The 25631-nt window shown below is 35.5% G+C and overlaps 1 protein-coding gene across 1 annotated transcript in view; it reads right to left on the reverse strand.

Annotated features, from left to right (window-relative positions):
* Window positions 1-25631, reverse strand: part of CSMD3 (CUB and Sushi multiple domains 3) — a 552597-nt gene that overhangs the window by 103918 nt on the left and 423048 nt on the right. The window contains 5 exon segments of the mRNA XM_030444571.1: window positions 851-947; window positions 3688-3812; window positions 7954-8157; window positions 8993-9088; window positions 9730-9843. Of these exon segments, the coding sequence (XP_030300431.1) occupies window positions 851-947; window positions 3688-3812; window positions 7954-8157; window positions 8993-9088; window positions 9730-9843 (636 nt within the window).

Consider the following 25631-nt stretch of genomic DNA (forward strand, 5'->3'; position numbering starts at 1 on the left):
CTCATACAATTGGCCTCAGTCCATTGATCAATCCTGTCCAGATCCCTTTGTAGAGCCTTCCTACCCCCAAGCAAATCAACATTCCCACCCAAGTTTGTGTCATCTGGAAACTTACTGAGGGTGCCATTGATCACCTTGTTCAGATCACTGATAAAGATAAAAAAGGGAACTGGCCCCAACAAATACTTTTGGGAAACATCTTTTGTAAACAGCTGTTAACTGGATTTAACTCCATTCACAAGTCTCTGGGCCTGGCCATCCAGCCAGTTTTTTACCCAGTGAAGTATACACCCAAATTTTACACATATGTATCCACAGAAGGAGAAATACTCTCTAGGGTTTTAATAAAAGCAGGAGAAAGTCCTGTAAATGGAATAATTTTAAATGTAACAGCCAAATATTTCATGCAGATCTGAATTTACTTTGTGGGGCTATTCTTAGAAATGTGATTGATTAGTTATTTCTGTTTCAGCAGAATACCAGACAACAATCTTACTCTCTGTGATCTCATTCAATTCACAGTAATGAAGAGGAATAAAGGAAAACAACAAAACAAGAAAAAATAAGGCAAACAGAACTTTCTAATTTATCTAAAATAACAATAAAGAATGCTAAAATAGATATCTAGTTCAGGAGTCTCTGAATGTTATTTAATTTCTAACACTTTTAAATATTCAGTTTTATGAAAATCTGCTAGTGGATGATAGATTAAACAAATTTATTACTGTTGATTATATGAGAATAAGAACCACACACACATATACATACACACAAAAGAACTGGAAAGAGTTGTGTACAATAAAAAGTTGAAATTGTGAAATACTTATTATTGCAAAAGCTTCTCAGTTACCTGAATAACTTCCAAGCCTTGGAGCATTGTTATCAGCACCATCGTAAAAGTCTAAGGAATCCCAGTTGTGTTCTGTGGCAAAACTCACCACTTGCACCTATAAAGAAAAATGAGGTAACGAACATAAACTTCTTCCCCTCTATATTCAAGCACTAAGACAACTGTAAGTTGTAGCCTCTGTTACTTTCAGTCATAAAAAGTTGCATCTTGCTCTCATTGTTAAAGAGAATGAAAAATCATCATTAAGTTAATAAAACTGCATTGCAGTATTTTTTGTATTTAATTGCCAATTCAGACTTCCAAATTCTGTTACTCTACTGACAACTATATTTTACCTCTGACAAGAGCCACACAACTCTGAAAATCATCGAGCTATAAAAAAGAAAGACAAAACATGGTATTGTTAGTTACTGCCTTTTCTTTGTGATTATCTCTAGTTTATCCAGGGCTAAAAACAGTCCCATAGTGATTCACACTGCTTCATCTATCTTGCCATTTTCAATTCTGCCTGCAGGTAAGAGCAACCTCGTGTGCTTGGTTACCTTCCTCATTGACTTATAGCCTGAGGAGAAGCAGTCACTAGCATGCTACAAGCAAAAGGCAGAACATTCAGTTAATTACTTCCAGAGGTAACAACATACCCACACTCGTAAGATGGAAAGCAGTGAGCAGACAGACTGCAAGAGGGAAAATATATCTGTTTCTCATATAGTGAAAACACTTCCCACAGAGTAGAGACATACCAAGTTCCTGGTATTTCCCTCCAAGGAGGAGGATCTGTTAGTTTCTTATTTTAGTGAAATAACTTTTTAATGAAAAAACATTTAAAGACCAACAGAAGAAATGATGAAATCCCTACCACCCTCAAAAGTGGCACCTTAGAAACTAAGTTACAGAATTATACTTTTACTATTCTTCTGCTCTGCTTTTTCTCTCTTATTTTCTCCAAAATGGAGTAACTTCAACAGAATAAATAAGCACAGTAGGCCTAGGTAAATAAGTTATTTTTCATGGTGAAATATTTGACTTGGACCTTCCTCTACGTAAAAGGAAAGTTCAGTTTGGCTATGTGTTTCTTAGGTGGGGGTCTTAAACAATGCAGAAATTGTTCAGATAATACAGCCAAAGGATAATCTTGTTTTTTTTTAAAAAAAGCCAAAGTAATGCAGAGGCCCTGTCTGTTACAGTGTTTTAGACAATTTCAGGAGGCTCCTGGATATGGTATCTCAGGAAACCATTTGTTTATTTTCTGGTTCACATGGGATGTAGGCAAAATTTACAAGTGTTGTCCCTGCCAGGAATATTTCTGAAGACATACAGAACTGAAGTGCAGGCACCTAGGAAACCTTCAGAATATCTAATGTTTTTTCAATGTGTTTTTAGGGCTATACTGCTGCTGACTGCAGTTTATATCTTTGTCATAAAACCACCTAATTTAAGACACCTCTTTTAGTGCAACCAATGCTAGTTACCCTAACCTCCCCATGTAGTCAATAAAGCATAAGACGTATCCTCAGGCAGTAATACAGAGCTAGAGTCTCTATTACATATTTCGAATTACTGACTCAAGGTGCCTTTCTGCCCTAGCTTTATAAGGAATCATGGTAGATTAATTTGCTGATATAAGGTACTTAAGTTGGGTGCCTGAAGGTAGGCTTTTAGTGCACACTCTTTGTATTTACCTAAATCTACTAAATGTCTGCCTTCTGATTTCATATGAGACAACAGCATTTATATCCAATCTCACTTTTTCAACAAATTCAACAATGTAATAATACACAGATAGCAGTTAGATCTAAATAGCTTAACATTCCATCTGTACATTTCACAGATGAATATGCATCGGTGATACACAGCTTTTATCTACTTCAAAGCTGGGAAAGTGTCTTTGTTACTTTAAGGGAATAAATACTGCTCAGGAAAAAAGTCCAGGTATTTGTAACATTTATATAAACACAACAGCAAAGCTGTCACAGTATCTTGAATATCTGCATGTACATGCACTCTCAGGTTGGAAAGAATCAGTCACCCAAGTTTTCAAATGTTACCTCAAGTAGTTGAATTTCATGGTAGTTATTACATTTTTATATGGGTACATTCAGGATTTTAAACAAAACCAAAGAAATTCTGATGCCATTAGTAGGTATAAAGCTGAGTTGTGAAGAATAATGCAGTAGAAATGGTATGATGATTTCTGATGCATGTTCTTTCTTACTCTTCCTATATAAGCTGTATTCAGTTTACTGAATCAAAGACTTCATCTTCCTCAGACCTATCCTTAATGGATACTTTTCTTCTGTGTGTTCGATGAAGTTCTTAATTTCAATTTTAGGAAATAAGAATTCTGACAATATTTAAAAGGTCAAATTCCCATCTCATGATGAAACATACTGAAGCATCTTTATATCACAAGGAATTTCTGTAACTATAACTAAATAACAGAGTTTCTAGGAAAAACATATATAACTGGTCCATGGAAGCAACCCATTTAATTTCACTCTGTTAGAAGAGGCTTATCCATGTTAAGAAAGGGGGAAAAAAAGAAAAAAAAAAAAAAAAAAAAAGAAACACAGGAAAGCTTGTCTATTTCCTCTGGCTTACAAGCAGTTGCCCACCTGCTGAAATAACACATTTTAAATTATTGGTGTATTTTTTATGTTGTTTGTAAAGCTTAAAACTTTTAACAACTGCATGAATAAAAGGATATACAATAAAGTCCATTGTGAAAATCAGTAGTGAGACAGGAAAATATATGAATAAATGATCTTTTCATGTTCTTCCATGAAGAAAAAAAAATTTAAATACCATGAACACAAGCAAATAGCAAGTATACTTACTTGAATCCCAGCTCCCTCTGGTACTGTAATCTTCCACACACAATTCAGATTGTTGTCATAAGGCTCAGGGTAACCAGGGGACAAAATTGTCCCTTTGCGCTTTGTTAGAATTCCACCACAAGGCACTGTAAGGAAATGCACAAGGCAAGAACATAAACATGAAAATTCAGAAATTAGAAAAGTTAACATAAAAGCTTACAAAATGGTCAGCATATTATGGCTGAAAACATTTATTGATTTATGCTACATGGAGAAAATTATATTTGTTGGGGAAACAGTTCAGAAATATCCAGGTTGTGAGCAATCCTGACTTACTTCAATTTAGGCCACATTGGGTTAATGGTTATTGAGGCCTAGTTAGAGGCTTTCTGAGAATGAGCTAATGGGAAAGAGATAACTTAATTGGCAACAGAAGAGGAAAATAATTATGTGAGAAGAAGGTTCCGTGAGAATGGTATGTGTAATTGGAATACAAAGCCACCTGCATGATAAGATGGTGTAAACAAGACTTCTCTATATAAGTGAGTGCAAGTTGTTAATAAATGATTTCATACAATCATATTGATGTGCACATGGAATCCTTAAGCCTCCGCAGACTTTTCCCACAATATTCACCTCAGGAAAATATCTCAAACCACTTCTTTTAAATGACCAAATAAAAAAAGCCCAAACAACAAGGAAAAATTAGAATTATGTAACTGTTCTACCTGACAGAATCATGCTTAAATTCCCCTTATTTGCTGGATTTTTAAAAAAGTAAAACCCATTCCATTTTCTCCTACCAATCTTACAAAAAAAGAATTATTTTCAAAGGTTAAGAATGAAGTTTGAACAGTAGTGTATTGTATTAGTATAAAAGATACAGACCTGTAGTAGAAAAGACATTCTTTCTTAATAATGATACTTTGGTTTTGCCTGAATAATTAATGCATTAGTCAACTCCTTGACTGTTCTCTTTGCTTATGTGAGTTATCCCATTACATGATGTTGATATATCTTTGAAGAAATAAATGGCTAACAGCTTGCAAGGTTGCACTCACCATATCCATGGCTACGGATTTATAACAGTGTTGAACATGAAATAGGACAGAGGCATTCAGTACCATCATGTTTCTCTTCTGAATATTCAGAAAAGAACATTGAAGCTTAATCTAGATACAAAGGTTTTGTTGGTTTTTAAGAAGTTGCAGGAAAAGACTGATGAGATGGTTTATCAAAACCATTAAAAACTAATGTTTCACTTCTATGCAACACTACCAAGTTCTGTACAGATTTCATTAGGTAAAAATAAAAGGATTTAGAAAATAGGTAGGAGAATGCAACTTATCTCAATACTGAATTCCATTGTTACATTTTATGTGGCATATAATTAATAGAATCTGTTGGGAACTACATGGATAAACTAAAGGTCAGTGTGACTTGAAGTCTTTAAATAATTACTCATAAAAGGATGAACAGATAGAATGATTGATGTCTACTACCTGTAAGGAAATATTCCAGCATTCACTACAGTTTAGGAAACTCAATGTGGTGATGTCTACTGCTTAAATTATTTAACTGATTTAGTTTAATGTAATTTTCACCTCATCTATGTTTTATCACCTTTATCAGCACAGTGATTTTGACACATAAAGTGGCCTGTAACCCTTTATCAGTTCAGCTTGCCTAGAGAAAGATACTTTTCCACAGACTAAATTGTGTACTAGAATATCAATAATATATTTTGATCAATGGTCAAAATAACTATTTGAACACTTTAATGAGTTGTTGTTATATCTGACCAACAAAGGGAATACATTTCAAAAGAGTGAACAGTACATCTATACTGATTGTAGTCACACATAGCTATTCACTTCAGCTTCTTATTGATATATAAATTCCTATACTTGAAACAGTCTACAAAAACACTATTTGTGTAGAATATCTGGTTAGTCACATTTTATAAATATTGTCCAAGTTGGAGAAAATATTTTATTTTACTGAAAACCACTTTGAATCTACCATGCATGATTACCTGATTAGCACAGAAGATTCAAATCACTTTAATGAAAAACTGTTCTCTTTCCTTTCCTCTGCTCACCTAAACTCTGCTTACGTACTTCTTAAAGCTGGAGCCAATACCATAATGTGGTTTTAGAAATGGGTTAAGCTCATTTTTATAAAAGAATTTGTTTTCTGCCAAGAAAATTAAAGTAACTTTAACTCACATATAATTTACCCTCTTTGGGGGGGGGGGTGAACAGAGTGTATCACTTCTTCATCCTCAAAATATACAGTTTTTCAATGTTCTCAATTTTCTCAAAATTACTGTTTAAAGTAGTCAATATGGCAACATAATTTACATGTGGAAAATTTTGATGGCATTGCAAAAACATCTATTAAAATTATAATAATTTGTAATTATTTTATAAACAACTGTTTTTTCCATATAAAAACTCAAGCCAAACTAACAAAACTCAATATATAAATGTGCCTTATTTGCCCTTGACATTAATTTATGGCAAAATGTACCCTTAGAATTTTACCTCTTTACTGTACTGATTTTCAGGGCAGGACACTCAGAAATGCATCCAAATGGGTCTTGAAAGTCTCCAAAGAAGGAGACTCCAAAACCTACCTCAGGAGCCTATTTCAGGGCTCTATAACCCTTACAGTAAAGAAATTCTCCCTCATGTTGAGGTGGAACTTCCTGTGCTCCATCCTGAATCCATTGCACATTATCCTCTCACCGGGCACAAGTGAGAAGAGGTTGTTCCTTTCTTCCTGATGCCCAGCCCTCATTTATTTATACACATTAATTAGACCTCGTCTCAGTCTTCTCTCCAGACTAAAAAGCCCCAGGTCTGTCAGCCTTTCTTCATAAGGAAGTGTTCCACTCCCTTAATCATCCTTGTAACCCTCCATTGTACTCTCTCATGTAAATCCCTTCTTGAACTGGGGAGCCCAGAACTGGATGCAATACTCCAGGTGAGGTCTCACTAAGGCAGAGTAGAGAGGGAGGAGAACCTCCCTAGGTCTGCTGGACAGACTCTTCGTAATACACCCCAGGATATCACTGGCCTTCTTGACCACAAAGGTATATTGCTGTCCCATGGATAACTTGTTGTCCACCAGGAGTCCAAGGTCGTTCTACATGGGGCTGTTTTCTAGCAAATCACCTACTAACCTGTACTGGTGTATTCTGTTACTCTTTTCCAGGTACAGGACTCTGCACTTTTTCTTGTTGAACCTCATTAGGTTCTTTTGGCCCAGCTCTGCAGTCTGTCCAAATCTTGCTGAATGACAGCACAGCCTTCTGGGGTGTCAGCCAGTCCTCCCAGTTTTGTGTCATCAGTAAACATGCTAAGAAGACACTGTCCCATTATCAAGGTCATTGATAAAGATGTTGAACAGGACTAGACCCAGAACTGATCCCTAGGGGACTCCACTAGTTATAGATCTCCTACTGGACTCTGTACCACTGATCTACACTCGTTGGGCTCGACTGTAGCCAGTTCTTAATCCATCTTATTGTTCATCCTTTAGTCCCACATTTCCTGAGCTTGCTCATGAGGACTTTATGGGAGACCATGTCAAAAGCCTTGCAAAGGTCAAGGTAGACTACATTCACTAGACTCCCTGCATCTACTCATTCAGTCACAACATCAAAGAATGCTACCAGATTAGTCAAGCATGATTTCCCCTTGGTAAATCTGTGCTGACTACTTCTGATAACTTTCTATTTAAAATATTTAAAATACTAAATATTTAATAGCTATTTAAAATATTAAATTTAAGAATTTAAATTTGAGAAGTTTAATCTTGTATGAGTAGAACCAAAGCATATTTTCTGATCTGAAAACTGCCACTTTTTTCCTGACAAGAAGTGAAATATTAGCATAACTATTTCTAAAGCTTTCAATATAGTAGTACTTTCTAATAGCTTGCAAGATCTTGTTTGAGATCTGCAAGGTGAGTCTTGTAAGTAGTCAGGGCAAAAACTGGTATTTCTGATTTAGAGACAGACAAAGACTGTCACTGATGTTAACATAAAAGAAGTTAACAAAAAAATTAAAACAGAAGAGTATGTTCATGAAACTTGTCAAACGTCTCAGCAAGGTTAGAATAGAAAGGGAAATACAGTTTTAACCTTGAATGAAAAAGAAAGTGAATAGAAGTAAGCAAGAATAAAATACTGGAGAGGTGACAAAAGAACACATTCAGCTGGAGAGAATGGTTAACACTTTCAGCAGTAATTAGTGCTATTAAAAAGCCTTAAGAACTCACCAACACATGTAGGGAGTGAATCATTCCACTGTGCCAATGCATTTGGTACTGTATCACATCTAATTGCTGTTGACCCATGGAGGATATAGCCTGGATTGCACTCAAAGAGAACCAATGACCCAACTGCAAATTCATTTCCAATCCTTTTTCCAAATCTCGGTTCAGGCACAGAACTACACTGTGTTGCACTTGTTCTGGGAACAGCTGCAAACATACAGTTTAGATTTGGTGAAAATACAGATTTTTGAACCTCAAATATTCCAAGTTATAGGAATTAACATGCAGTTATTTACCAATTAAGAACATTTTCATTATTTCCAAATGAATAATCACATTAAGATTTGCATGCTCTTGATGTCTGAGTTACTGTTTATAAGAACAACATAGTACTGAGATCCTTGCCAAGATGAAAAAAAACATGTAAAATCCAAACTGAAACCTTTCTAAAATGGCACTGGAAGGAAATATTAGTATGAAATATTCAGCTAACAAATTAATAATTAAGTGTCAGAAAGATAAGTTTTTTATGGATTTCTGAATGTGCATTCTGACTGTCAGACCAGGATTTAAATTTAATGTAAGACTGAACTCTAATTGCAAGTCGTGACGTATAGCTATTTCTGTGTTTGACCCATAAAAAGGCAAATAATATAAACCAACAAAAGTATCCTGAAACAGCAATATCACAGTTTCACCCACAGGTAGTAACACTTACAATTACTCATATTTAAATTGAGAAATACACCAGTTTGAGCAGCCAAAGGGATCTAACATTAGTCAGCCAGATTAGCAAACAGAAACAGCTGCTTAGAATAACTGTTGTCATAAATATGGAACCTCTCTTATGCTTCTTAAATATTTGATTTAAGCTTTAAAATATAGATAAAAGAATGACCTGAAAGATTTTTCAAAACATGCAGAAATAGTGAAACCTGCTATATTGTTAACAGGCTATTATCTTCCTCTACATTCTCAGTCTGTTGCTCTCTGATCATTTACAATTTCCGATAACAAGAATAAATGTACACATTTTTCTCACCTTGATACACAAAATGAAATCCTTTAGCTGTTGCTGGTCCAACTGAAGTAAATCTAACTGTGATCTGGTTACCTGAGCTCAATGGAAGGGATTCACCTACTCAAACAGAAGAAACACAAAGCTATCATAACAATTTTTTATGAAAAAACCCAACATTCAAAATATCTCAACATATTTGCAGCTAGAAATAACCCTTTCAAAACTCTGTTCTGGTTCAGTAAACTTTGCAAGGTATAAATGATTTCAGTATTTTATGTTGGTGGCATTATGTTGTTCTAGAAAATGGGGACTAAAATAATCTCAGATATTACAAATATTTGTTTCTTCCTTTACCAAAAACCTCCCAAACCTCACTGGCTTTTAACTGAGTCAGCATGCACAGAAGGCATACCATCTTACTTTGCCATTAATATATGCTTTTGAATATGTAATATGTAATTTCAGATGCCAAGTAGATAAGTTATAAAGGCACAGAGTAAGAAGTCAAAAGACTCACTATAATAGTTAAGTATCAGAAGAAAAAAAATCCAAAGAAAATAGATTCAATTTTACTTCATTTTATTCATTTATGCAGAATTTTGAGTGATTATGGTTTTTTTTTTCAAAATCCAGATTTCATATGTTTGCCTGAATTTTATCAAAGGATATATGAGGAAAATGTTTTCCTATTTTTTTCTGACTACACTGTTTTCTAAGTTTGTAAGTAAATGTTTACTGACAGTTATAATAAAAGATACCTGAATGGGATCCAGAAAGAGAGGATAACAAAGATGACTGCAGAGTTGGGCCATCATATACTTCAACTACATCATGGAGTGATGTCTGGAAAAATACGAACTGGCCAAAAACCACTGATGAAGCAGAAAGCAGAAAAAGCAAGAGGCACCAGTGGTTAAAAAAAAAAAAAAAAAAAAAGAAAGAAAAATAAACCTACATTAATACATTGTTTTTAAAACATTCAAATATAATTTGTTAATTACAAATTGTTTTTTTGATATAATTCTATATGCACACAAGAGGCAAGGAAGGCAAACAAATCATACTTATCCTCATTAAAACATTCTATTAATAAAGGAAAAAAAACACTTGTTCTGCTGCTGAATATACTTCCAAATTTCCTGCTCTCCTACACCAAACATCATGTACCCAACCCAGATAAATTCTTAGTGCAGTAACCTCATCCATAATTCTAGGCATGTTGCTATATTGTGTTTAATTAATTAGTTGATTAATTAACTTTGTTGATAAGCCTCTGTCAGTTCCACTTACCTTGGAATGTTTTGCTTTAAGGACATTAATATTCTGTGCATTTTTACTTCTGTGAAATTAATGAAAAACTGATTCAAAGAAATAAACAATTTTTGAAATACATATACTGAATCACTAAAATTATTACTTTTAAAGGCATGCTAGTGGGAGAGATTAATGCAAGACTGTAATTTTTGCACTTAAGTTCAAAGTTTTGTGCGGCACATTCACAGTGTTTGCACTTTCAACAGTGAAAATGACAAAGAAGTGTTTGGACTCATTATGCTGCCTAGTACCTACAGAATATTTACATTCTAATATTTTCACCATTACTAGAGATGGACATGAAAATGGCTTAAGGAGTAGAATGGAAAAAAGGCAGAAGCATTTAGATTTTTTTAGCCACTGGACCACCTAAAATGAGAAACAGAACCAGTTTGGGTTCATTATCCAGGTTAGCATTTTGGTGTAAATATACAGCATCCTGCTACTAGGTTATATTAATTTGCCATATGTTCTAGACTATTTTTATTTTGTTATAAAGAATGAAGCCCCTACAATTTTCCCAACGCATACACCCTTAGCACATTAAAAACGGTATTTTTAACATTTAAGGTCTTCACTTTTTCTCTCTTTTTACTGATTTAAGAAAAAGACAGTTCCACCTTGCCAACTCAAGATCCTGTCATACCCTCTTTTTGGAAAGAAAAGTAATTTTTAAAAAAGAAAATATGTTTTTGAAGGGAAGGACTGGATATTTTATTTCTAAAATGTTCAAACAGATAATTTTAGAAGTGATTTAGAACTAATTTTAACAGTGTCTGTAAGATACTTCTGAAGATTATGTCCATTTTTAGGAGAAACCAAAAGTAAGATTCTAAATTATCTCCATAATTTTTCATCCCATCTCCAGAAATTAAAGAATGATGTCTTTATTAGCTCTGCTGATTTTTAAGATATTTATCTGCATCCGTCTTCTCTTTAACATTGCTAAAGATAATTAGCAAAATTAATCCAGCTAATTGTTTCTATGACATCTGTACTTTCATAAAATCTTATTTTCTTACTGGTATATTTCATTTTACCTTTGACCCAAATAAAGTTCCTCCTATTGCTATTTCCCATTATTTCAGTTATAAACTATGTATGAAAAATTTAGACAAGTGCTGAAGCATAACTTCAAAGGCACACAAAAACATTATCAAAATCTGTATCCTGGGAAAAATGTAAAATTAGAATTGATAAGCTATATTTGTGTTTCGATGGGTTATTTTTAAAATAACTATACAGCAATTATAATGAATAGTATGTCAAATTCAAAGGTCTGTTTCAACATTTCATAAGTATTTCAAGATTGTCTGAGACTGAAACACTGCAGGAAGTGAACAAACTTGTGACTTAAAATCAATCATTCTGAAAAAAAAAAGATCCACATATCATTCGTGTTAACTGTTTTTTCACTATCAGCTCTGTGTTTCCTAATAAAATAAAGGTAAAATCTGAGAAGGCAACCAGAAGTTATCATTTGCTTCAAGCCAAATATATTATGAAGAGATTTAAGGTGATTAGTATGGCTGAGACATTACTTAGCACAGACAAATGAAACTGCTTGCAGGAAGTGATAAATAGTAAGCATCAGCAAGCTCAAGTAAAGGTTTCTGAGTCCATGGTTTTATCATTCAGTTTCAATGAATCAGTCTGCTTCCTCAAGTCAAATACCATCAAATATGGTGCAAGTAGTAGCAGAATCAGAATATAGGTCCTCTTCCTTCCTCTTTCTGTGCCAGGATAATTATTTTATATTAAATCAGATTTGAAATATTGTATCATGTCAGTGACTTATACTTGACCCGTCTGAGATAATGTCATAAAAAGGGAAATCCTGATTATTAGAAATTGTTCATTATTCCTATATTTTCCCTGAGTATTGGCATGACTCTATTCTGTTTATTTTATATTATTTCAAAAGAATTTTCTTTAAAAACCTCAAAACACACCAAATATAGTTTGAAGATAATGCCAAAATACCTGCTTCAAAATCAACAGACACTGATAAATTATAAATGTGAACATCCAGTATGATCTTCCCTTTGCGAACTCACTAAAAATAACCACATAGTCCAAATAAGGATCAAATAATTTCAACTGAAGAATTTTTTGGGGGGTAATATAATAATGGATGAATTAGTATTCTCTAAAGAATGACTCACTCTCAATCATCTGCCAACTATTATGAAAGACTAATAGCCATCAGTCCAAACTTGATGTCACAAATTATTCCTAAACTGATATTCATCTTGGCCTTCACTGCTTTGTAGCAATGTTCTTTAAAAATAAAAATTTCTCTGTGTTTTGTGACATAGCATTTTTCTCAGATATTTAGATGTTTTATATTTTACAAGGTGTGCAAAGAAGCTTACTTACTCCTGTTCGCTCACAAGTTTTGTAGTTACAACACCAATTTACATATTTCCTCAATGTAAATAAGATACATTTCTTTGGTCTATACATTTCTACACTTCTCCATTTGTATGAGGGGTTTTTTTTGGTCAAAATTCCAAGGAAACTGTGAAATTAATACTGTAATTAATTTAGGAAGTTAAGGGAATCCACTAATTCATAACTCATCAACACAAGTAGTCTCCCTTTTAACCACTCAAGAACTAAACAATGGATCTTACCATGCCTCTAAATATCTATAAATAGATGATTCCATTACCTTCATCACTATAACATCTACTTTAAACAAACTGGGAAAGAATCTAATAACAGATGGAACTGGCATGAAATAGCTGATTGATTAAAAATTTCATCAAGGAACTTTCATTTTCATTTTTTAAATGAGAAATAAACATGTACAGAGTTCACTTCTGTCTCCTACTTCGTCTGTTTGAAAAATAGGAAAAAATGCTGGTATAATATAAATAACATTAAATTACTGAGAAGTATTCTTGGTATAATCCCTATCACAACATCATAGAATAAATGAGATTAGAAGTCTCCAGAGATCATCTAGTCCAGTCTTCTTGCTCAGAGAAGTTCATTTAGAGAAGATTTTTCAGGCCAGGGATGGAGATACAGCATCCTCTCTGAACAACCTGTTCCAGCCTTCCTTCTCTCTTATAGTAGCAGGTTTTCCCTTTTGTTTTAAGGAAATTTCGTATTATTCAGTTAGTGCCACTACAGACAAGTCTGGTTCTATCTCCTTTACTTCCTGGGTATTTATACACCTCAATGAGATTCCCCTGTGCTTTCTCTTGTGTAGGCTCAACGGTCCCAGCTTCCTCAGCTTCTTGTTGTCCATCCTTTGCTCCAGTCCTTTAATGATCTCCATCACCCTGCACTGGATTCCAGTATGCCCATGTCTCTCTTCTACTGGGGAGACCAGTACTGGATATGACACCTGAAATGCATCTCACCACTGCTGAACAGAGGAGAAGGATCACATCCTTTGAACTGATGGCAATTCTTTGCTGAATGAGTTACAGGAGGTTAGCGGCATTCTTCGACATAAGGGCATGTTGCTGGTTCAAGTTCAAGCTGATGTCCATCAGGACTCCCAGAACTTTTTCTGAAAATGTGTTTTCCCGTTAGCTGGCCCTTGCTCTTTCATAGAATCATAGAATTGGCTGGGTTGGAAGGGACCTCAGAGATCATCGAGTCCAACCCTTGAACCACCGTTGCGGTTGCTAGACTATGGCACTGAGTGCCACATCCAGTCTCTTTTTAAATATCTCCAGGGATGGAGAATCCACTACTTCCCTGGGCAGCCCATTTCAATGCCTGATCACTCTCTCAGTAAAGAAATTCTTTCTAATATCTAACCTAAACTTCCCCTGGCACAACTTAAGACCATGCAGAGTTATTCCTTAGCTGCATGACCTTTCAAAGGTAGTTGACCACCTCAGACCTCATGGATGCATCCCACCAGGCCCCACCTAAATGATTTAGAGTTCCTCAAAGCCCCATCCAACCTGGCCTTCAAAATTTCCAGGGAAGGGGCATCCACAACTTTGCTGAACAACGTGTGACAATTTCTTCCCAGTATCTTACCCAAATCTACCCTCTTCCAGCTTCAAACCTCTCCCCCTTGCCCTATCATTACACACACCTGTGAAACAGTTTCTCCCCAGCTTTCCTGTAGCCTCTCTTCAGATACTCTAACACTGCTATAAGGTCTGCCCAGAGCCTTCTGTTCGCCAGGCTAAACAACCCCAGTTGTCTCAGCCTGTCCATGGTGCTCCAGCCCTCTGATAAATAATCAAAATAAATTTTGACCAGCTCACATAAACAAATGGGAAGGTCAGATCTCGTGCTGCTCAGTAGAATACTTCAGTTTGACATAATAATAGCTGAGTACATTTTTTTTTAATATCTCTCCTTTTATACTTGAAATGTTTGGTTGTCTGCCAGTTACTCTTAACACAGTCAGTCTACTCTGTATCTGTAACAGTAATCCTTAGTGCTGTTAGATTTCTCTGTGATGGTTGACACTTTTTAGCATATGGTATAACAGGAAAAATATTAATTGTTTGTGAATACAAAGTGGAGTTCCTCCTAGCAGTATCCTGTTGGATAAATCTCTATTCATGTCAAAGCAAATGCCAAAACATAACAGCTGCCTGGTGTTCCTGAACTTGGAAAAAGTAAAAATTAATTCAAACAGTGTAAGCTGCCAATGTGCACTGATGGCCCAGAAGGCTGACTGGACCTTGGGCTGCATCAGAAGTATGGCTACCAGGGCAACAGAGGTGATTCTGCCCCTCACTTCTGCTCCTGTGAGATCCCACCTGGAATACTGCATACAGCTTTGGAGCCCCCAGCACAGGGAAGACACAGACTTGTTGGTCCACAGAAGGGCCACAAAGATGATCAAAGGGCTGGAGCACCTCTGGAATATGTTGCCTAAGAAGGTTGCTGATGCCCCCTACCTGGAAGTGTTTAAGACCAGGTTGTATGAAGCCTTGTACAACCTGATCTAATGGGGGTGCCCCTGCCCATGGAGAGGGGTTGGGTCTTGATGATCTTTAAGGTCCCTTCCAACCCTAGCCATTCTATGATCAGCCTTTTGAATTGCTGGCAGAATAGATGTCAAGATGACAAGTGACGGGTTTAAGTGCAAACCACTAGGAGAAGCACCTTTACTGATATGAGTAAGGGTAGAGAACTGCTTATCAGCAACAGATTATTATTAAAAAGAGCGAGTAGATCTGGATCTGCAACAGCTCAATAGAAGAGAGAAAACCATCAAAACATTACATTTTATTTAAACACTATGAATATGATACTTTATTTATTATAGTGCATACTATTTGCAGTAACAATTAATACTACTATATAGCAACTGCTATGTAATGCACAACCCCAAAAGAAACATCACACTAGATTGCATTCATTTCTCTGTAGTGGCTTGCTTCAATTTGACTAAATTGAAAATCAATCATCTGTTATTTTCATTTAAACAGGCAACATCAGTTTATTTAACCCTGCAGACAAAAACTGTATCTTACCTTTCAGACTACCTTTAAAGCCCTTAAGATTGATTGTGTACCTAAAATGTTGAATTTATCTCATTTTCCCTAAGCTACCTAAAAGTCATATAGTTTTGGGAGCTTATTGATGTAAATTTTTCCTTAACTGGAATGAATTGTGTTCTTGAGGGCCCTATCTTTCTCCATTAACTACAGTGGGAACCTGGACAACTAGTTTAAACTAGATATTCAATTTTTGGATGACTGAAGCAAGCTGAAATGAACCTCATCCATAATGTTTTGACTGTACTGACAAAATAGATTCTTCCTGTTTTCTTACAAAGCAATCTTTTAAAAACTTGACTATAAACTGAAGACCTGAAGTTATATCTGACTAAATAAAAAGTAAATGTGTGTTAAATGAACACAATTGTTTTTAACTATTCATAAGCAGACATTTTATTACACGGGCCTGATTCCCTGGCTTTCCTGCACTTGCCATGTGAGTACACTGAATATGAACCGCTCCTTAATTTTTCCAGGCACTGAGATCAGGCTGACAAGTCTGTAGTTCCCTGGATCATCCTTCTTGTAGATGGGCATCACCTTGGCAAGCTTCCAGACACCTGGGACCTCCCCTGTTCATTAAGACTGTTGGTTGAGGATGGAGAGGAACTTGTTCAGATCCTCTGCAAGCTCCCTCAACACTCTCAGGTGGATTCCATCCAGCCCCACAGTCTGTTAGGTGTGTCCAGGTAGTGTAGCAGATCCTTAACTGCTTCCTCCTGCATTACAGGGGGTTTGGTGGTGTGCTGCTCTCTGATCTCATCTTCCATCTCAGGGGACTGAATACCCTGGGGCTGTCTGGTCTGACTGACGAAGAAGGAGGCAAAGAAGAGAATAAGTATTTCAGCCTTTTCCTCATCCTTGGTAGCAATGATTCCTCCTACATCCAGTAAGGGATAGAGATTCTCCCTGGCTCTCTTTTGATATATTTGTAAAAACTTGTTTTGTTTTTCTTTATGGCAGTGGCCAGATTGAGATCCATCTGGGCTTTTGCCTTCCAAATTTTTCCTCTACATGACCCACTGCAGGAACCAAGAAAAAGAAAAATACTGATGTTTTGAAACATGTTATATTATAAAAATTACACCATTTTCTTTTAGAATTGACATACAGAAAATCATTAAAAGCTTTTCTAAAAAAAAGGTAAGAATTTGAATTTATCCTTTTTCTCAAGGTCATTGTCCCATACAAATTTGTTTTTAAAAAACTGAAGCATTTATATTTTATGATCATTTATACAATCGTGATCCATTTTGTTATCACCTTACCCTAAACCCCAACAGTACAATTACATCCCTAGTGATTAGAAAACTGAAGGAACCCTGAAAAACACATTGATTTAAGAGGTTTTTAGAAGTATTCTTAGGTAGGAAAATATATTTTTCAATTTCTTAGTATATTTGATTGTAGTGGAACAAAGCAATCAGATGCCTCTGATTACCGAGAAGTGGGTGTGAGCCGGTATCAAATCCACCTGTGCCCAATTAGGGCAGGCCCCCTATTGAGCATGTGCAAGACCAGGGGGCCAATAAAAGGTGAGGCTCACACTCACCAACTAGCTCACTTCTGAGCTAGTCAAGAGTGTGCTGGTAGCTCACTGAGCGGCAGGCCAATCTTGCTAGTTCCACTTTGTGGGCAATAGACTTAGAGCACAGCTCACGAGTCTATATCATGACACCGAGAAGGCCTTGAGGCAACGATCCCTGAAGAAAGGTTTGTCTTGCTACACGTCTTGCTACATTTGGTGATAAAAGAACAACAATTTTTTGTCATTATCATGTGGAAGTAGGTAGGATACCCTGAAAAAGGAAAGACAATTAGGTGGTACTCTTCTTTCTTGGGCTCAGCAGTAGCAATCTACAGGTAATATGGTGGGTTTTTTTAATAGCACTGTGCAGTGGGTCTGTGAACAGGTTGAAGGAAAAAAATTGAATGTGAAGCTAGCAACTGTTGACATTTATTTAATTCTGGAGAAGCTCTTATTCAGGATAACAATATTCTGAGACCAGGATATTAATATGTTCTATGGTCATCTCTTTTGATCATTTTATGAACAAAAATGAGTGGAAGAAGTTAAAAGAAGCACAGCATAGGAGGCATTTGCCCTGCTACAACAAAAGTATTTTGAACTGTGTCTGCATCTGGGAAATATGAAGATCCTGATAATTTTTAACCCAAGCACAATTTTCCCATCCTGCTTTATCACTTTCTTATAAAATTCCTTATTTTCTTTTAGAAAACAAATCTGAATCACACTTGCATAGTACTCAACTGTCTCAGCTAGTTTTAAAAAAAAGAATATGCTAGTAAAGCATCTGAATTTTGTTTACTGCTTATTTTTATATTATAGTCTCTGGACTGAATTAAAACCAAAACATGCCTGGAACTTTTTGTTTTCCTGTAGATTTTAAGTGTTCTATATAACACAGAAGGAATATTGTTGGAAATGGCAGATTAATACATTTTTTTTATTGATGGTTCTTAGGACTCTAATCACAAAACCATTTATAAAATTATGCCTCTAAGGACAGAAACAACAGTTAACTGACTCAACTCTACAAACCTCTTCAGTATAATTCTGGAGAGAGCTGGTTTTTTGGTGTAAGAAAACTTAAAAAAAAAAAAAAGTGTAGTAAGGGAACATGAAATAGGTCAATGTAGTATTTCAACAAGGTGCCTAAATCTGAAGGCTGGTCTCCCTTTAATAAATTTGTGGTTAAGCCTCTCTCTAATGCTTTTGTATGGATCTCTTAAGCAATACACAAAATGAAGGAATAAACGATTTTGACTCCAGAATTTTAACTCTGACCTGGTGAGGCTGCATCTGGAATACTGTGTTCAGTTCTGGGCCCCTCACTTCAAGAAGGATGGGAACTGCTTGAAAGAGGCCAGCACAGAGTGACCAAGATGATTAAGGGAGTGGAACATCTCCCTTGTGAGGAAAGACTGAGGGAGCTGGGTCAATATTTATAAATATGTAAAGGGAGAGTGCCAGGAGGATGGAGCCAAGCTTTTCTCAGGGGTGACTAATAATAGGACAAGGGGCAATGGTTATAAACTTGAGCATAAGCAGTTCCATATAAGTATTAGGAAGAATTTTTTTCACTGTGAGGGTGACAGAGCTCTGGAACAGGCTGCCCAGGGTGGTTGTGGAGTCTCCTTCCCTGGAGACATTCAAAGCCCACTTGGATGTGTACCTGTGTGACCTCCTGTAGGTGACCCTGCTCTGGTAAGGAGGTTGGACTCAATGATTTTCAAACTCCCTTCCAACCCCAAACTTTCTATGATAACAATAACAATAATAATAACAACAACAAAACCAATCTAATGTTATTTTTTTTGAGCTGCAATTAAGAATAAAGTCTTATTAGCATGCTAGATATAAGTCAAGCTATTTTATTAACTAAGTAATAAGGGTTCTAGATTTAATGGAAAAGTTACTCTGTAAAAGCTGTTCAGTTCTTCAATCACTTCTCATCTAATTTAAAGCTACTAATTAAAAGTACAATCGCTTTCTGAGCCGTATAATTATTTAGTATTATCCTAGTGGTAAATGTTATTGTTTAGGTCAGATGATTCATCAGTTCGTTCATCTGAGACAAATTATCACTTTGGCTTACTGAATGGTGTAGATGAAATTAATACTTGAATATTTTTTCTTGCAATTAGTAGGCAAACCAAAACAACTCCCAGTGGAAAATAAGAAATCAAGAAACACTGAAAAATTCCTTCATATTAATTATCAAAAGGCATATGCAGAAAGACTTTGAAAGAAAATAATGAAAATATGTCCACCATTTGATAGCTGCAGACAGAAGAAACAGGATTTCATCAATATGTTTCCTAAAGTAGACCTAAACTATGTAGGGAAAGTTTCCAACTGAAATGTATCAAAACCTAAAAGAGAAATTTTGTGTTTGTGGGAAAACCAATCCTTGGTAACTGTAAGCTTGTAATAAGCACAAAAGTGATAAAGAATGCATCACAAATATAAGAACATTATTACTGAGGCTTTTATTTTCTCACTGAAATTACCATACTATTGTAATTTTAATTAATAGATGTTAATTAATTGTAATAATAATTGAAAGCTGTAAACATTAAGATATTGTGATTCTCTTTATTCATGTTATTCGCTCTTTATTCATCAAAGTGGTATGACTGAAACTGCTTTAATTCTCAGTTACTAATGGTAATTGTCTTTATCTAGAGTCACCATATTAGAATACTTTGTATCTTATCTGAGAATTTTACCAAACATTTCCATACACATACTTATTATTCAAATTAACAATACTAAAAGTTTAACCCATAAACAGAATTAGGTCACTTTCATTTTTGAGGTTCAGTATTACCATCACACCACTCCTTTGGTCTGTATTTTCAAGTGCACATCCTATTTCAGTTCAGAATCTGACCTTTTAAACAGCCATCAAAATAATTAAATGTTAAAATTTAGCTATCTCCTTCACCAATGAGATGAAAGACAACTTATTCTTCTTGAATCCAACATAAAGATGCTGTATCTTTGCATAAGCTAAGAGTTCTCAGACCTGGTTTTGGACAGTATGACGCTAAATGAAAACATTAGAGAAATCAGATTGAAAATCTCATTGATATTGTGATAGAATGTTGGGTTGCAATTAAATTAATTATTTCAGTTAGTCACACCTCTCCAAGAAAAACCCAACATAAAACCAAAAACTGAAAAGAAATATTTTAAGCTTCCAAATGTCCAAATGCAATCACCCAAACTATCTAATAAACTTAGTGATGTATACATACAGGACATCCATGGTATAGTGACAGATCTTAAGGAAAAAAGGAAGCATACCCACTAAAATTACATGAAAAGTGAAATATTGCACGTGCTCAAGTATAGATTGTGATTCTATTGAAACACTAAGAATATTTGCACTTAATAAATAAGCCCAGACCCAAAATGTTTCATATCTGTAAACTTCATAACTATGACACTATCTTTGAAACAGAAGTTTGTCAAGTGAAAGGAAAGAAAATTCCCCCAAAACAAAACTAAAAAAAAAAAGGAAAGAGAAAAAAAGAAAAGCTTTATTACAGTACTACAAGACACTTGTGTTCCTCTTCCACACTAACAGACCAATCCTGACTGATCTGATTTCAACAGGATGATCAATAAAATCACCCAAGAGGAACCTGTAATAGTCTATCAGCAGTCTTGGCTAATCAGGAAGGTCACAGCAGACTGGAAATGGACAAATGTGACAACCATGTACAAGAAGGGCTGGGATGAGGGGCTGGGATACTATAGGCCTGTCAGTCTGATCTTGGTGGAGAAGGTTATGGAGCAGATTTTCTTTAGCATCCATCATACAGAACATGCAGGAAAAAAAAGGTGATCAGGCCTAGACAGCACAGGTTTATGAAAGGAAACTAACTGCTTTAACAAACCTGATCTCCTTCAATAACCCACTCAATGAATGACAGAAAAGCTGAGGATGTTGTCTGCCTGGACTTTAGGAAAGCCTGTGGCACTGTTTGCATAACATTATCCTGGAGAAACAGGCTGCTTGCTCATGGCTTGGATGGGCTTATTCTTTGCCAGGTAAAAAACACGGACTGGATGGCTGAGACCAAAGAGTTGTGGTGAATAGAAGTAAATCTGTGCAGCAGTTGGTCACAGGCAGTGTTCCCCAGGGCTCAATACTGGGGCCAGTTCTCTTTAGTATTTTTATCAATGATCTGGATGAGGGGCACCCTCAGTAAGTATGCAGGTGGCACCGAGTTGGGAGGGAGTGTCAATCTCCTTGAAGATAGGAAGGCTCTACAGAGGGATCTGGACAAGGCCAAATCAATCAACCAGGGTCAATTGTCTGTCAGTTGTTCAACAAGGTCAAGTGCTGAGTTCTGCACTTGGGTCACAACAAGCCCAGGCAATGTTGGATATGAGCCAGCAGTGTGCATAGGTGGCAAAGTAGGCCAACAGCATCCTGGCTTGTATCAGAAATAGTATGGCCTGAAGGATTAGGGAAGTGATTGCTCTCTGTACTCAGCACTGGTGGGGCGACACCAAAGTAGTATGTTCAGTTCTGGGTACCTCAGTACAAGAAGGATACTGAGGTTCTGAAGCATGTCCAAAGAAGAGCAACAAAACTGGTGAAGGGTCTAGAGCACATCTTACAAGAAATGCAAAGTGCATTTAAAATTCTAAACTCTTACAGAAAGAGTCTTTAATTTGACACAAAATGTGTGCAGAAGTCTGACTTCCAAGTTTGTTTTTTCCCTTGGAAGATTTAATCATATTTTCCTGAAATTTATTGATGTTAACAGAGTGGATGCAATTCATCTCTATACCAAGTTTAACTACAATATTTCTTTTAAATGACTATAAATAAATAATTGCATACAAACAGCAAACAGCCAAAACTCCCCAACCTTTCTTCAGTAAAATAGATTGCTCAGGGATTCTGTTTTAAGCATATGAAATAATCTCCTGTTCCTGCAGTCAGGACTGCAATTGGAAGAAACACAAAGCAAATTGTAGTGAGGATTGTAAATACTTTTCAATTTGCTTTCTAAACAAAGGTAATTACAGGGAAATCACTGAGAGAAATCCTGGATCTTTGAAGATTTTATCTGTATACACAGTGGTGAACACAAGCATCTGAGTCAATGCAGATAAGCTTACCTGAGAGAGGAATGGTTTCTCTCTGAAAATATAATGGACAAAAAAGGGTGAAAAGCAGGCATTTGAACTACATGAGCAAGGCCTAAGACTGAAAAGTTTTACAAGTAAAAACTTCGGTAAAATGATTTTTTGCAGTTCCTTGATCATAGCCTGATACTAACAAACTCCTTTCCCTGATACACAGCAGAATACCTCAAGATGGAAACTTGGCAATGGTCACAATGACTCCTGGATTCCCTGGCCAGGTTTCTGTTTCCTACTGTCAAACAGTGAAACATGTAAAAGGGAGTAGGCATTTGCAGATTCCTCAGTTGTTTTGCTGGGAGACTTCCCTATTGATTTTTGCAACTACAATGGTGTGAAAATGCAGGAAAAAAGAAGACCTTTATCTACTGATTACTGGAAATATATTTAAATTTAAAAATTTAACGTGATTTATAATTATGAACATCTAAATAATGATGACTCTTAGTTGCTTTTACGAAGCCAGGAAAGCTTATTTCCAGAACATAACACCTGATTTATATGGCCAAATCCATCAGTCCTAGTAGGAGAATAACATTTGCTTAGATTAAGTCTACACTGGTTTGAGGGGCTGATATTTTCATTTTCCATAATTTTGTATAGCCCATTAGTTAAAGACCTATATGAATATATACAAAACTAATATTTCTAGAATAATCTCAATATATGAGCTTTTTTTTTCCATCACAGGAGACTGATGTAACCACTTTCCCTTGATTATTTTTTATCTGTAATTCCTAGGAATGAAAATCAGAACCATACATTTCCACTGCCTATCTAATCCTTGAAGAGTCAAGGCTCTCCAGGGAGAGACTGCTCTCTGCCTGGCTTCACATGTAGCTAAGTGAATTCTGAGGTGGACAGTGACCTAGTTCCAAGATGAGGAATGAGGAAGGCTCCTGTCTGGTGCAGATGTTTTTGGCAGGATGCTCCTGAGGAAGCAGGTTTTCACTCATAGACATTAGAAGTAAAAATGACACCTTCAGTATGAATATAATTTTATGTTAAAAGGAGGTAGTAAATGATAATGCAATCTTTTGATATTTGCTGTTTAAGTACTCCAGTACTGTTCTGAGAAGTGAACCTAAGAAAAAAGTAGAATTTTCTAAAAAAATTGCCACCACTCAATCTCCTTTTCATGATAGTAGCGTATTGGGAAGGATGTGACAAGTGTAATATAGTTTGTCCTCTATCATTTGGAATCAGGAATCCAGATTAATATAAGTTATTTTAATAACACCCTTTTCTGTGAACAAGCTTTGCTAATTAAATATTTGAAGCAGCTGGAGCCACACTGCTCAGAAAAAGAGAAAAAATATATTTAGAACTCTCATCAATTCATTGGTATTATAGTTAAATTATTTTACTTATTGTGAAGCCATGAATTTCTTCGCAGAACACAGATGTGAGTTTATCATCATTCCACTTTATTAAGCTATTAAAAAGACAGCTATAACTGTTGCTGTATCTTTACAGTCAAACTCAATCACTTATACTATTTAGTGGTCTGTACTAAATTGACCATTACTATATTAAAAGACATCATTAGTATTTGAGCCAAAACTAATCATTTATATTGAAAAAATCTAAAAGTAGCATTGAAAAATATTACTTCAAATCATGTTAAGCAACTAAAAAAAGTAAATATCTTCAAAATTTAATTGAAAATAGATTGAATGGTTTGATCGCCTTTAAAAGTCATCCTATGATGACTTTTTATTGGCATCTGCTCACTTGGCAAGCATATTAAGCACTGAACCAATGACTACAATAGTCCCCAGCTGTGAGTTTGCATATACAAAACCTGCCAGTCCTTCCTCTCATTTACCTAGGACATTGACAGATAAGTGGAAAGTGCTGTGAAATGACCTTCTTGCACTTCTTTAAATTATATAGTTATAATCTGAATGACAGAAACTTGACCTTGGATTAGAAAAGCAACTCAGAATGCTACCGCTGTTCTTGCAAAATCTTAAACCTGCAATCTCAGGCTACTTTATAGAGAGCAGGTAGTAATTCCTGCTTAATTAACAGTATGATAAAAGACATTTTCACTACCTACCAGGTATCTTCAATATACAATATATAATTAGTAGCCTATTTATACACTAATTAAGTAGTTAGCATTAATTTTCTGTGTTTGAAATGTAATGAAAAAAAAAATCTTTTGCATGACCTTGGTAAAACTTGCAAAATATTCAAGGAAATAAATTTGTACATCAAAGGGAAAATAATTTTCTAGCTTGCATATTTGACCTACAATTAATTATAATTATTAAGCAATTATAATTAATTTCATACTGAAATTTGAAAATATTTGTTTTAAGTCGCACTTTAAGATGTACTTATGATATACTCTTGGAAAGAAAATACTTCATACTTGCTTAAAAAAAACCCCAACAAACCACAACAGTAATTTTTCCCAAATATATCTAAGTCCTGTCTTTTATTTTTTCAGATGACAACATAAATCAATTATGTATAAATTGTGTAGACAGGTACAGGTCACAGTTTCCTGTTCTTATAGAATACCCGACATAATGAAGTCCACCACCTGAAATTCTTCTTGAGTACTGAGTATCTACCAACATTCAAACAACCACGAATATTGTTGTCTAAAGCTTAATAAGAAGACAGATTTTGTTCACCTCCAATGCTGGATTTAGATTTAAGGATGAGAAATCACCAAGTTGAGCTTGAATTTGAATCATCCAAACTCAAGACCATAAATAGATGCTGAGACCTATGTACAATTGCCAGCCTTGCCATGCACTCACAAGATAAAATCATGAAACTATGTGTGTGCAATGTTACTACTGGATAGATGTAGATTACATTAGCAGCAGTGTTTGTGAATTCATTTAACCCCTGGCAGCTGCCAGAACAAATATAATACAATGAAGCTATGATGTTTATTTAAAATCACAGAGAATATATCTCCCACCAAAAACTGCAGATAGATGTTTTAGAGGGGATGAATCACGCCATGGAAATATGTCTCTATCTGCTTAGAGCAAGTATCTGAATGGCTTAGACTTAGACTAGATATCTAACTTCCACAGTTAGTTATTGAACTAACCAAGAGGAAATGTAACCCACCAAAGGGTTAAATTACATTTATACACACCCATTTGCTTTGCATGGAAGCCTGAAACATACATGC

This window comes from Calypte anna, chromosome 2 (assembly GCF_003957555.1).
Source record: "Calypte anna isolate BGI_N300 chromosome 2, bCalAnn1_v1.p, whole genome shotgun sequence".
NCBI classification, from domain to species: Eukaryota; Metazoa; Chordata; class Aves; order Apodiformes; family Trochilidae; genus Calypte; species Calypte anna.